General features: G+C 35.9%; 1 protein-coding gene across 1 annotated transcript in view; it reads left to right on the forward strand.

Annotated features, from left to right (window-relative positions):
• Nucleotides 1–12087, forward strand: part of ANGPT1 (angiopoietin 1) — a 162726-nt gene that overhangs the window by 108428 nt on the left and 42211 nt on the right. The window contains exon 6 of the mRNA XM_010577001.1: nucleotides 534–635. Coding sequence (XP_010575303.1) covers nucleotides 534–635 — 102 coding nt within the window. The remainder of the gene's footprint in view (nucleotides 1–533; nucleotides 636–12087) is intronic.

Here is a 12087-nt window from a genome sequence, read left to right on the forward strand (position 1 = left end):
TAACATTACAACACAAAGCAAAACAGAATAATCTCATCTGTGCTATGATTTGGACTCCTTGAATGGGTATTTTCTGTAAAAATTCCTGAAGATTCTTTCTTAGACAGAATGACACTCTGCTGTAAGCCATAGAAAACATTATTATCACTGAAAGAAATACTCTTGTTTGTTAAGAGGAAGGGAGTGGTTACAGGGGCACTGTAAAGAAAATAAAAGGAGCATGGAGGGAATGTGAAGAGGAAAGCTCAGGATGCAGAATGGGATGATGGGGAGATATTCTTGAGTAATGTGCTGAAACAAAAGGAGACATTACTGGGAGAATTACACTGAACATAAGGAGAGTTCCTGTTGTAATCAAGCGATTGAGGATACCATTGAGGGCATAGGGCATGAATCCATAGGAAAACAGGCTTCCTTAGTTCCGTTTTTCACAAATATTTTTTTCCCCCTAAAATGAAAAGGTTCCAATGCAAGTTTGTTTCATTGTGGGTTTTGTGTTTGGGTTTTTTTTTTTAATTGTTATTATTGCATAGGTCTTCTGCAATATGGAAATTGCTGGAGGAGGATGGACAGTTATACAGCACCGAGAAGATGGGAGTCTGGATTTTCAAAAAAGCTGGAAAGAATACAAAATGGTAAGGTGAAAAATGTGGAATAGCTTTACAGTCCATAGAAGTGTTAGATTTCAAATAATACTTCCTATTACCTTAAGCAGATAGTTCTGCCTATAGTGATGTGGTGTGGTCCTGCAGACTTTTAAGAGCTACCTTTTGTCATGTCTGTTACTTTCAAAAATCATAATATTCTTTTTACTCAGTTAGCTGAGTATTATTTCCCTTGACTTAAGGTTTCTTTGAGGGCAGTTACAGAGATTAAAATGAGTTCAGGCTCAGGCATATGCACTAAAGAATGTTGCTGTCTGTCCCTCTGAAGTTTTGACTTGCTGTGATGTTAAGAGGTAATAGCCATGTGACAATGTTCCTGATGCATGGATGTTTTCAGATGAGGGGAACTCCTTTAGAACCTGGAGCATCTCAGATAGGAATGAAAAGTTTTACTGGGGTTTATCCCAAGTCATACAACACCTCTGCCAATCAAGCTAATGTACCGGAAATGTTGATATTTCAAATAGGATTAAAAGAAAATAAATAACTTACCACATTTCAGCAGGCTATTTTCGCTTTGCCAGCTCAAAAAAATTTTATTCCAATCTAAATAACTTCTGAGTTTTTTAATTTGCTGCCTGATCAAACTTTCTGATGGAGCTCCTTTCTCTGAGTCCCTGAGAACTGGCTTGGATTTCAGTGACATTCCCAGTGAAGTTTTCAGAACTGTGTTATCAGCCTGGAAGAGGAAAATCTTCTTTTCCAACAGTTTTCAAAAAGCACTAAATGAAGAGAGCATTTAAAATGTTTAAAAATAAAAGCAAATTCAGTTCAGCAAAAATCTCTGTGGGAAAAAGTTCTGATACAGAATTTACCATTTCAGAAATAAATCAGATTGCTGAACCAAAATGTCATTTTGGATTTTATGGATGCTTTCTTTTCAGTATTTTTATATTACTTGAAAATATAAATTATAGGGGTAAAAACTAACCATTTGGGTCAGATGTCTGCTACTATGGATGACCAGAGAATGTAATCTGTTTCATAAGATTTGTGAAGTAAAAATAATATTAAAATGGCAAATAGGTATTTTTTAATGGATTTGCAAAATTGGGAACTCTTTTTAGAATTTGTAAACTTTTAATTTAGCAGGAAACTTGAAAACTATTTTACTCTATTTTGGTTCAGAGACAAATAAAATATAAAATATCAATTTATTTTGGGGGAACCAAAATTTGAAGATTCTGCCATTTCTACTTATGAGGAAATTAGAATTTGTGTATGCAACCTAACTCATTCTCTCTATATGGGCTGTTTTAATTTCTGTTTATACCATATGAATTATTGAGATTTACTCATTTTTTCTCTTCTGTGCTTTTTCTTAGACCATTTAATAAAAACAGCCCTTCTTTTTAAAGTTTTCCCATGTGGCCTTTTTTCATATATATCCTTTCACTCAGTCAAACATTTTCCTCAAATTTTCCTTTACAACAGTGTGAGCCTGTTCAGGATTAGATTATGTTGGTTTTGTCTAGTTCAAGCAGTCTGAATTAATTTTTCTTCTCTTTAGGAATGCCATAGTCTTCTATGTCTTCTAAGAGATCATTTACTTCTACCAAATAAAAAGGATCTGGTTTGGACTTTTACTGATAGCTATCCTATAAGTCATGAGAAAAGATGGGATTTAGGCTTGTCTCTACTTCTATGAACCATTTCATCCAAGTAACTAGTTTAGGCCCCATTCTGTGATTATCTTATATCACCAAATGATGAATGATAGAGGCTGATGGATGCTCTGTGGATTACTCAAATATGTAACAGTGTCTGAGCTTCAAGGCAATGACACCACTGACTTAATTCCCTCGTTGTTCAGAGAGGGTGCACAATGTCTATAGGATCACATCCCCCCTCCTTCCTGACACATCTACCTGGTGTTTCTTCCAATGGAAACCAGGTAGTGTTTTGGGGGACACAATAGTACTTCATCTTGCTTGGAGTGGTTGAACTTCATACGTGTTCTCTCAGCCCATAGTTCAGATACAGATTTCCAGATTTGCTAAGACATTGTTGTTGTCCTTGTATCTCATTAGGGCCCCAAATCTAACAGAAATAAACAATGTCATAATAATATAATAACAGCAAGAATAAGTCACTGGGGCTTCTTTTAATTTCAGTGCATTTAGTTCTTATTGGAAAAGAATCTGGAAAACTGTTGAAGTTATTCAGTTACAAGCAAGTACTGATTGCCAGCTTCTGAGCTGGACAGGGACTCAGGCCACCAACCTGCGGCACTGCTAGTGCCCTCACAAATTATTGGCTGTTCCAGTTGTCGGAGGCCATTGCGCATTTTCTCTGACTCTAAGCTGAGATCCTTACAGCAGGTAACTTGGAAAGGGTGCACATGGAGTATCCTCTGCAAAGGTGAGTGACAGCACTGCTGGGTTACAGGATTCACCTGGCAACAATGAGGCATTCATTGTCTTTGATTCAGTTTCATGCTGGTGCCTTCAGCTTACATGGAAGAACTTCAATTCCTATTCAATATATTTTCCAGACACCATCACAGGAAACAGGTTAAGAGAGAGTTAAAGTAGCCATGAATCTTTTGAAAGTAGGAAATATACAACTCTATCCATACATCAATTGGCACAAAGTCAGTGATACTACACTAATAGTGGTACTAACATTTTCTCCTTGTTCTTTTGGTTCCATTTCCACTGGCATCCAATCACCACTCTGCAAAATAAAGTTACATTTTCTTTGGTATCTAAAACAATAGCTAATGAATAGAAAATGTTTTATGCAGATTTATTGTTATTCAAGATTGGTTATGCCATCTTCTTCCTTAGTGGCTTATGTACTTACCAGTATCGTTCAGTTTTGTTATTAGTCTTATGCCATGCCGTGTAATTTGTGCCTTTGCTTCTAAGAACTCATTTCTGACTACGAAATCTTTTGGGCTAATTCATTTTTGTACATTCAATACTAATTGGAAGAAATTCAGAGGAAATCCTGTGAGTTCATCCTCCCATCCTTTTCTTATCAGTATCTACTACATCTGTTCTTTCACATTTTGAAATGGATTTTCCATTATACCTTTTATTACTTATCAGAAAAATTTGAAGTGAAGCAACAAATAATTCCTTTAACAACAGTGGCTAAGGTCACCCTTAAGCAAGTTTCAACCATTTTTCATATTTCCTTGCCTGAGGAGGGAATGTAAAACACTATTAGAGTTTTGACCTCTACAAGGAGAATATCATTTAAAAAAACATTGGTTACCATCTGCAAACCTGAGCCGCTTTTAGAAGGGGGGTTTCCACACGCTTACTGTCTAAGACAGTTTCTGGCATTTATTAGGCAGTCATTAGGAATAATCAAATCCAATGATTATCTCATGTGCTAACTTGGCTATCAAGACTTCTTTCTCAATTTCCAGCTTTTCAGTTCTTGGATGAATGCACCTTTCCCAGTTACTTTCTCCATTTTTGCCAGATTAGGTGATGGGGTATTGGATTCCCTATTCTCTAGCCTTTTAGTATGTCTAGTTTAATAATTCCCATCAATTTCACAGAACTTATTCCACACTCAACAGCCCAACATTCACTATCATTTTCCCAGTGGGGCTTCTTGGGGGTCAAGTCTATTGGGGACTTCCTCAGACCTTTAAAATTATTTTCTTATTTTCTGTCATTGGAGAAAGAGTCTTAAAAGGTATTTGAAATTGCGTGCCTTGGCCAGCCCACAACAATTCTATTTCTAGCCAGTTTTTTTTCCCTGCATGTCAGTATTTAATTGTACTGCATGCCTTCATTGCTACAGTGTTGCTATTTTCCTTTCTCTGATGAAAGAAAGCTATCACTTTTTTAATCATTCATAATATCATGAGCTAGATTAGGATCACTCGTACATATTAGACTCACAGCTGAATTTCTAAGCTTTATGGCAACCACCTCCTATCTTCCTGAGCAGCAGCTGGTTTTTCTTTTGAATGACGTTCAGTGGTGAATTCCACACCCCCTTAATCTCATGTTCCTGATTAACATCTAAGAATCCAACACCAGTTCAGTGCTTAAAAAAAGTCTGCTGCCAATTCATCTCAGCAGTCATCACCAGCATATGTGTGTGCCTGAAAAGCACATCCACATAACCACTTCCATTTCTGTTGGGGTTTCTTCTTTTTCTTTTCTCCTTTAAAGTTGTTGGGTCAAATTGATGGCTAGCTCCATAGGGCCAGTATCGTATGATGCAGAGCAGGATAATTTATGCTCTTCCATGGCTTAAATTCTACAGCATACTGAGAGCCAGACCACAGAGATGGTTACCACAACTTTCTCGGGAAGTATTTCTGGATGCAGTTCTAGTGGGCATTTACATTATGTTATCTGGAATAATGTGATTTTCCTCTGAGCCTCAGTAAATTTTAACTTGTATAACAAGCCTGGTGATCCATGTCTTCTGCTTACCTAAAAGACAGCTGAACATGTCTTTGGACTGTAAACCTTTGATTTCCTTCTAGACATGATGTTTTGTCTACCCTTTTTGATATACTTCCTGCAGTTCACCTCTGTGAGTAAGCTCTAGTTTGGACATAGGTCCCACCCATTTCCTGGAAGACCTTCCAGTTGCTGATCACCTCATGTTTTCACCTCACCAGTCCTTGCAAGTCCTACAGACTGCGAGTTGTGTATTTGGGCATCTAGATCTACCTGAATTATTCATAACAAGAGCTACCATTCCAACAAAGATTTTATTTCTTAGTACCATCTTTTAGTTCATTCTGAAAACTTCCAGATGTTACTTACATTTAATTTTTATTTGCAAAGTGTCCAGCTCCTGTTTTAGAATGGGGTCTCCTAATTCCTTTTATGGTCTCCATCTGTTTTAAGTCTTATTTTAATTTCTCTCATGAAAATTTCAGTTCCAGTTTTCAGTTTTGTTAGCATTCTTTCTGCCCACCTTTCCTGTCCCTAAACTCTGACTTTTTTTTTGTTCCATATTGCTTCAGTAACAATACTAACTTACACTTTTTTTCTTTTTCAAGATAGGTCCTCACCACAATTAATTAACATTGTGTTTGACCTGAGCAAAAAGGCAAAAACTCAAGCTGTTGTACTGTTCCCTTTTGGAACTTTAATTGATGATGGATTTTTCTCTGTTGCAGTTTTGTCCATTTACAAACAATGTGCAGATTCTTTTTTGTCCCCAAACACTTGAAAAATCAAACAACTACAGACAGATCTCCAACCCCTTCCAGTCACATTAGATTATTACGTTCATCACTTGCTTTTTCAAGGAGAGGCTGACTGCATAAAAATCACAAGGCATGTTTTTAAATTGTTTGTGTAAGTTTCATGATTCTTGTTCCACTATTTTAGTGGAAAACAACTTCAGATGTGTTTTTTTTAAAACAAAAATTACATAAACCATATGGCTAGGCTGAAGAGAATGTTCTTGACAGAAAAAATAAATTTGCTCATAATTTGATTGCTTATATTGTAGAAACAATATCTTTCATAATTCTCAGTTTTGTTAAAGATAGATATTCTGAATTAAATTTAAATCCTTTTCTGGATTATAAATGTTTAAGATATGTTATGCATTGATATGGCCACAAAATCTTCACACTTCTTGCATTCACAGTAGTCTGATATTATTGATACATTTGCTGTATTTCTGTGTTCTTTAAAAGAGAACTCAAATACTATCAAAGAGATCTGAAGATGTTAACGCTGCTCTTTCTGTGACTATTCCACATTAAATAGGTTTGTCAAAAGCTCATTTTTGGGATCATCATTCATGCTAAATTTTTCCCTTTAGACTAAAGAAAAGAGATTGCTGGGAGCTAAGTATATTCCACTGCAAGCATATGATGCAGCTCCCTGGGTTCACAGGACATCAAGTACTGAAATGGTCATTGAAACGAACTTCACCTAACTTCTGTTAGGGAGATTTAGAAAGATGCTGCTGTTGTTCACAGGAATTAAAACACTCATCTGCTTTTTAGATAACGATTTGTAATTTTGACAGGAATTTAAACTTAGGAAACCTTTATCATCATGTGGAAAATGTACATACACATACCAGCTAGAGATTCCTAGCTACCAACAGGCCTGTGGTTTTATGACAGTAAGAGGTTGCCTCCATCAAGTTTGGCTTGAGCTATGTTCAAGTGATCCATTTTTTGGTCACAAACAGTAACTCAAAAAAATATAAGGAAAAAACCAAAACATTACCCCTAATGTACATATGGTCGGATATGTAAACCTTAAAAGTACGATTGTTGATTGATCTCATATGCACACATATTTTCATCTTCACCATTATTACCCCCAAATTGTTTGGCTATGAAGGATCCCCCAAGGGCAAAGATATACAGCTGCTCCTGATAATTAGCTAATTGGGTTTTATAACAAGAACTGTGTCTTTCTTCCAACAAGAGTTTTTGTGTTTCCCTGTTTTGCACAGGACGGATCCAGTGGATGAGGATCCTACTACTGTTTGACTCAATTTCTTCTTTCTCAGCTCCTAGGCCATGCCTGCACTTGTGCATTGAACAGGGCCAAGGCCTGTGTGTGATCACAGTCGTATGACACAAGATCCTCATCACTAAATTTTAGTGGAATTTTGGTCTAACTCAAATAACATTCCACAAATAATGCCGAAGCAGTTAGGGGTAATGAGGCATTCTCAAGTGGCAGTTTGCACAGGGCTGTCTTTTTTTCAGAGCTGAGAAGGTTTTACTGTTAGCACGTGGGTTATTCTGGTTTGCTTTCTTCTGCTTAGCAGAGTAGTAGGGGCTGTTCAGAATGCTCTTCACAACTTCTTCTTCCCCCTGTGGCTTAGTGAAACAGTACTGAGGGGAAGAATTGTTGGTTCAGAGAACATGGGGAGGCTTTTTGAAGATAACCTGGGAATAGCAAAGGAATACAGAAAGTTTGTGGAAGGAGGAGAGCCTTCATAACACTATCTGTACTACATCCATCCATCTAGCTAGCTAGCTGGAGGTATATTCCATAATTTCTTCTGCAGAAACAGCTTCATGTTCTTTCCCTGCCAGTAGTGTAAAGAATTCTATAAAGTGCCTTGCAACAGCAGCATGGTCCTTCCTGCAAAAATGAAGGATTTGAGGACAGGATGGACCTGTGAGAAAGGCAAAAACTAGGGAATGCGTGTCCTTGGAAAAGACAGAAACCATGTTCCTTCTGTACTGTAAACAAACAAGACAGGTTGGGAGTGGTAGTGGTGAATTATTATGTTGCATGAATGAGAGTGAGTTATGGGTACAAGGTGATAAAAAAGGCATGCTTCAGACATAAATAGTTTTGTAACATATAGTCAGAAATACATTTCTTATGATAGTACACTCCAAGGTCACTAGTTATAAGTTGCTTACATAAAAAATCATTTACTTCAACGGACTGGGATAGATGACATGGAAATCATTTGTTTCTTTCAAACATTTACGAAGTAATTAGTATATAAGGAAATGATTTTTGGTGACTGGAATGTGTATTAAGATATTGTGTGAGTAACGTCTTTCATGGAGACCCACCCTTCTGTGATAAAGAATGACACGTCATGCTAGTTTAATAAAAAGTCACTTCTGACTGCAACTGTTATTCAGATAATTGTCACTTTCATCAGTGTTATAAAAAGAGCCAGCATGTTCTCTGCTTCTCCCGAGGTCTAAATCCAGCATGTCAAGTGGAGATAGACGTGATATCAAAGTGGTAAGAGACCATATTCGGTTTTATGAAAATGAGTTCATGAAACTATTCTGGTCCTGACCAAGGCTTAATCTACAGTATGCATTTCAACAGTATAATCTAAGGGAGAAAGAATGAAACAATATTTGTTTCAGAGTGCTTTGGATCACTGGATTGGGCACCAGAGAAGATGCTACCACACAAGGAAGCACCTTCCTTATTTTGGGGAATGGTTTTGAATGTAAAATTAAACACAATTTTGTGTGGAGCACACTTGTGTTTTAAATGTGTTATACTCAGCACAGTCTTCCCTGTGCAAATGTTACTGGATAATACCAGTTTCAAGCGTTGTATTGACACATGGCTATGTACTTGTGCCTACTCTGCCACCAGTGCTTCAATTTAACACCATTAATGTACAGTATTAAGACTCGTGGTCTTCGAAAGGCTGTTAATATAATGATGTAAGGTATTCCTTACATGTAAAACTTAATAAACTTTATGTAATGATATCAAAACTCAGCTTAATTATGCTAACAGCCTGTAGCAGAGCACCATGAGAAAGATTAATGTTATTAAAGAAACTTTCCTTTCTAACCAAAAGACAGAAATGCAATTTTGCAAGAGCCAGGTGAGATTTTGAGAGGTTGTTTTTTAAATTAGTGATTTGAACATTTAGTATAATTTTAGCAGAGGTCCTCCAAAATGACAGTTGTGTGCTCTCATCATGGAACAGCTTCTTCTTCAGCAAGGAGGATCTCCCGCCTGATCTGTTCCATTTGGGACTTGCTGGAGTAGCCCTTCACTTTGGGGTTCATGCATCAGATTAGCACTATAACTTTTTGACTGTCGTGTCAGTCATCTGTTCTTGTTCAGGTATTTAGCGTAGCAACTGAACCCAAACAAGAGAGAAAAGAGCAACCTGTAAGTTTGGTGCTTGGGGTATTTAGATGGATTATGGGGCTGAGATTCAAGTCCCTGCACAAACTCACATACAGATGGTTTGACTGTTGGTCTTTCCTGTAGCATCTGTGCTCTTAGTCATGTGCACTTTTGCTATTTGGGATGAATCAGTGTCTTCTGAAAAGAGAAATAAGTCCTACCTCCAAAAGTTTTTTTCTTTTTGCCTGAAGTGAAACAAAAGTACTTTATTTTAGATGTATTTTTTTTAGATTTTGAATTTTTAGCCTAAACCATACAATTTATTTCTTTGCAAAGGACAAAACAGAAAGTACTCTTAATCTCCCAATTTGTCTTTCTTAGAGTACAAAAATTAAGTTTTCTTTTCTTTAAAACATACCCATTTCCCTGGGATGCACTTACTAAGAGCTGCACTAAGTGTCTGTATATTCCCAGGATCCACTTGTCCTAGAGTGAAGAAGGTGGTTTGGGAAAGAGGCTGTCAATGTAATTTGTTTCAGTAGGAAATGCTTTCATGTTTTTAGTTAAAACAGTAAGGAAGTTAGATTGAAATCCAGGCCTGAGGAAGATGCAATGGCTGTTGTATATGTGTCACTGTAGGAAACTGAGCTGTTTGGGTCCCATTGCCTAGCCAGGGGTAACATCTGTGTAAGGTTTGCACCTCAAACCTGGATCCTGTCACTGTGATTCTTCCTCATCAGAAAGTCTGCTACTACTGGTGCTGTGTGTGTTTGAGAAGGAAAAAAGAAAAAGTGAACCTAACTTCTGTATGTCTACTAATATATTTGGTGTAGAATTAAGTGTAACAACCTGAATTGCTGCAGGATATGAACAAGATTTTGAGACACACTTCTCAAACTTGTAATGACTATACAGACATTTAGGTTTTTGTTTAAACTGACAATATCTAAGTTTTTGTTTTAGTCTTTTGACAAGGTACCTCTGGCTTCAATCTAAACATATTTTTAAAACCTGCCACCAAATATTTGTTAGTATATCATAGAAATAGTTCTTAATATTTAGCATTATTTTCCCATATTCTTTTAAGTTAACATTATTTAACACATTTGTTTTCTGAGGAAATTGAAGCCATTTCTATAGACTACATCTTTATTTCAAATAATACAATGAATAATTCAACATGATGGAAATGAAGACGTATATTGACCTTTTTAAAAATTATCTTCTTAAACAAAATCCATTCCACATTCTCAGCTAAGGCAAAAGGAGCTGAATATTCTTTATGGCTTCTGGGAAGACACTGCTGCTGTAAAACACTGAATTATTATCTGCTTTATTCAGTGAATTGTCTGACAGGAGATGAACCCATAGGATATATTGACTGTGTCTGGTTTCAATTTTGTTTTGTCTATAAAAAGTCAAAGCTTCCTATGAGCATTATCAGACAAAATAAATAAAGTAAGAGAGATAATTTTTTAATGAACTTGGAGTAACATGATTCAAGCAGAATACCCCCACAGGTTTTGCCAAAGCTAATAAAAGTCTTTTGCACCCTACTTATTATTTTTGAATAAGTATCAACTTTGTAAATTCTTAAGGTCATTTTTAAAACCAGTATTGAATTCCATTTCTTTGTACTCATGACTGCTTTAGTAGTTTTGACTCTGTTAATCAGCATGCAATTGGAAATGAGCTGATGTAGAACCTGGGTGTCATTTAGAGTAAATATTATAAAATCATGTACTTCTGTCTGTGATTCCTGATTCTAAGTACCTTAATGCATACAAAAGAACAACAAATTACTATTTATTTATTCTTTTACGGAACAGTTGGGTACTATGTCAGAATTTACACAATTTACTATATGGTTATAGACATAAAGAACCAGAAAACTCCTTTGCTTCTTCCTAGTACATAAACAGGATTAAAACTGTCAGTAAGGTTCTATATTGTGTCATTTCTTTACTCTGAAAACAAGTGTTATCATGTCTACAAGAACAATCTATTCTAAATGTAGTACAAAATGTCACCTGATTATTGCTTCATAAAAACCCTATTTTACTAATTGGTTGCAATTTTTACGTCTTTTTAACTGACTTACTTCAGATCAAACTTTGCCAAAATATGATCTTAACGAAATTTTCAGCAGCAAAAATATAAATGTTTTCCATTTGTTAACAATAAAATGAAACATTAGAATAATCTATGCTAAGTCAGTGCAAAGATTCATGTATCCTGTCTGTGGTTGGTAGTGGACAGTTAAGAAAACATATTATGATAATGTAAGCATATTTACCTGCTATATTCTCCCAACTTCCATAGATTGCTAATGAGGAAAATGTAGGAGAACTCTGAAAACTTTTGGAAATTTCTGACCTTTCCTTATTACCTTAAACACTCTTTTGGAAACTTAAAGCTTCTGATTTGCCAGTCAACCCAAAATGTTATGCAAATTTCAAGGGAAAAGCAAAATGAGTATTTTTGGAATAAAATGTAAGGTTTAAAGAATTAATCTGTCTACTTGGAAATATACAATGAACAAAATATAGAAAACTAACGACAAAATAGTGTCTTTTAGTAATTTAAAACGCAATTTTGGAACAGTGCTTACAACCCACTGAGTTTCAGAGGGACTTAAAATGTAGTTAATGACAAACACATTCATGAAGTACAAATACAGATGTTCCTTTGCCTAGTAGATTGATAGCTGAGGATGACTTGGATCACCTCATGTATTTCCTTGAGTTTAAGTACAAAATTTTAACACAAATAATTCTGGAAGTATTTGCTATAGTAATATGAATGAAAAAAAACAATGAGTATGTTGACAGAGTATATATGTACTGGGAAACAAACACATTTAAGGTCAGCTATGGGTCTGGAATAGATGA

This window comes from Haliaeetus leucocephalus, unplaced genomic scaffold (assembly GCF_000737465.1).
Source record: "Haliaeetus leucocephalus isolate CR32 unplaced genomic scaffold, Haliaeetus_leucocephalus-4.0 Scaffold555, whole genome shotgun sequence".
NCBI classification, from domain to species: Eukaryota; Metazoa; Chordata; class Aves; order Accipitriformes; family Accipitridae; genus Haliaeetus; species Haliaeetus leucocephalus.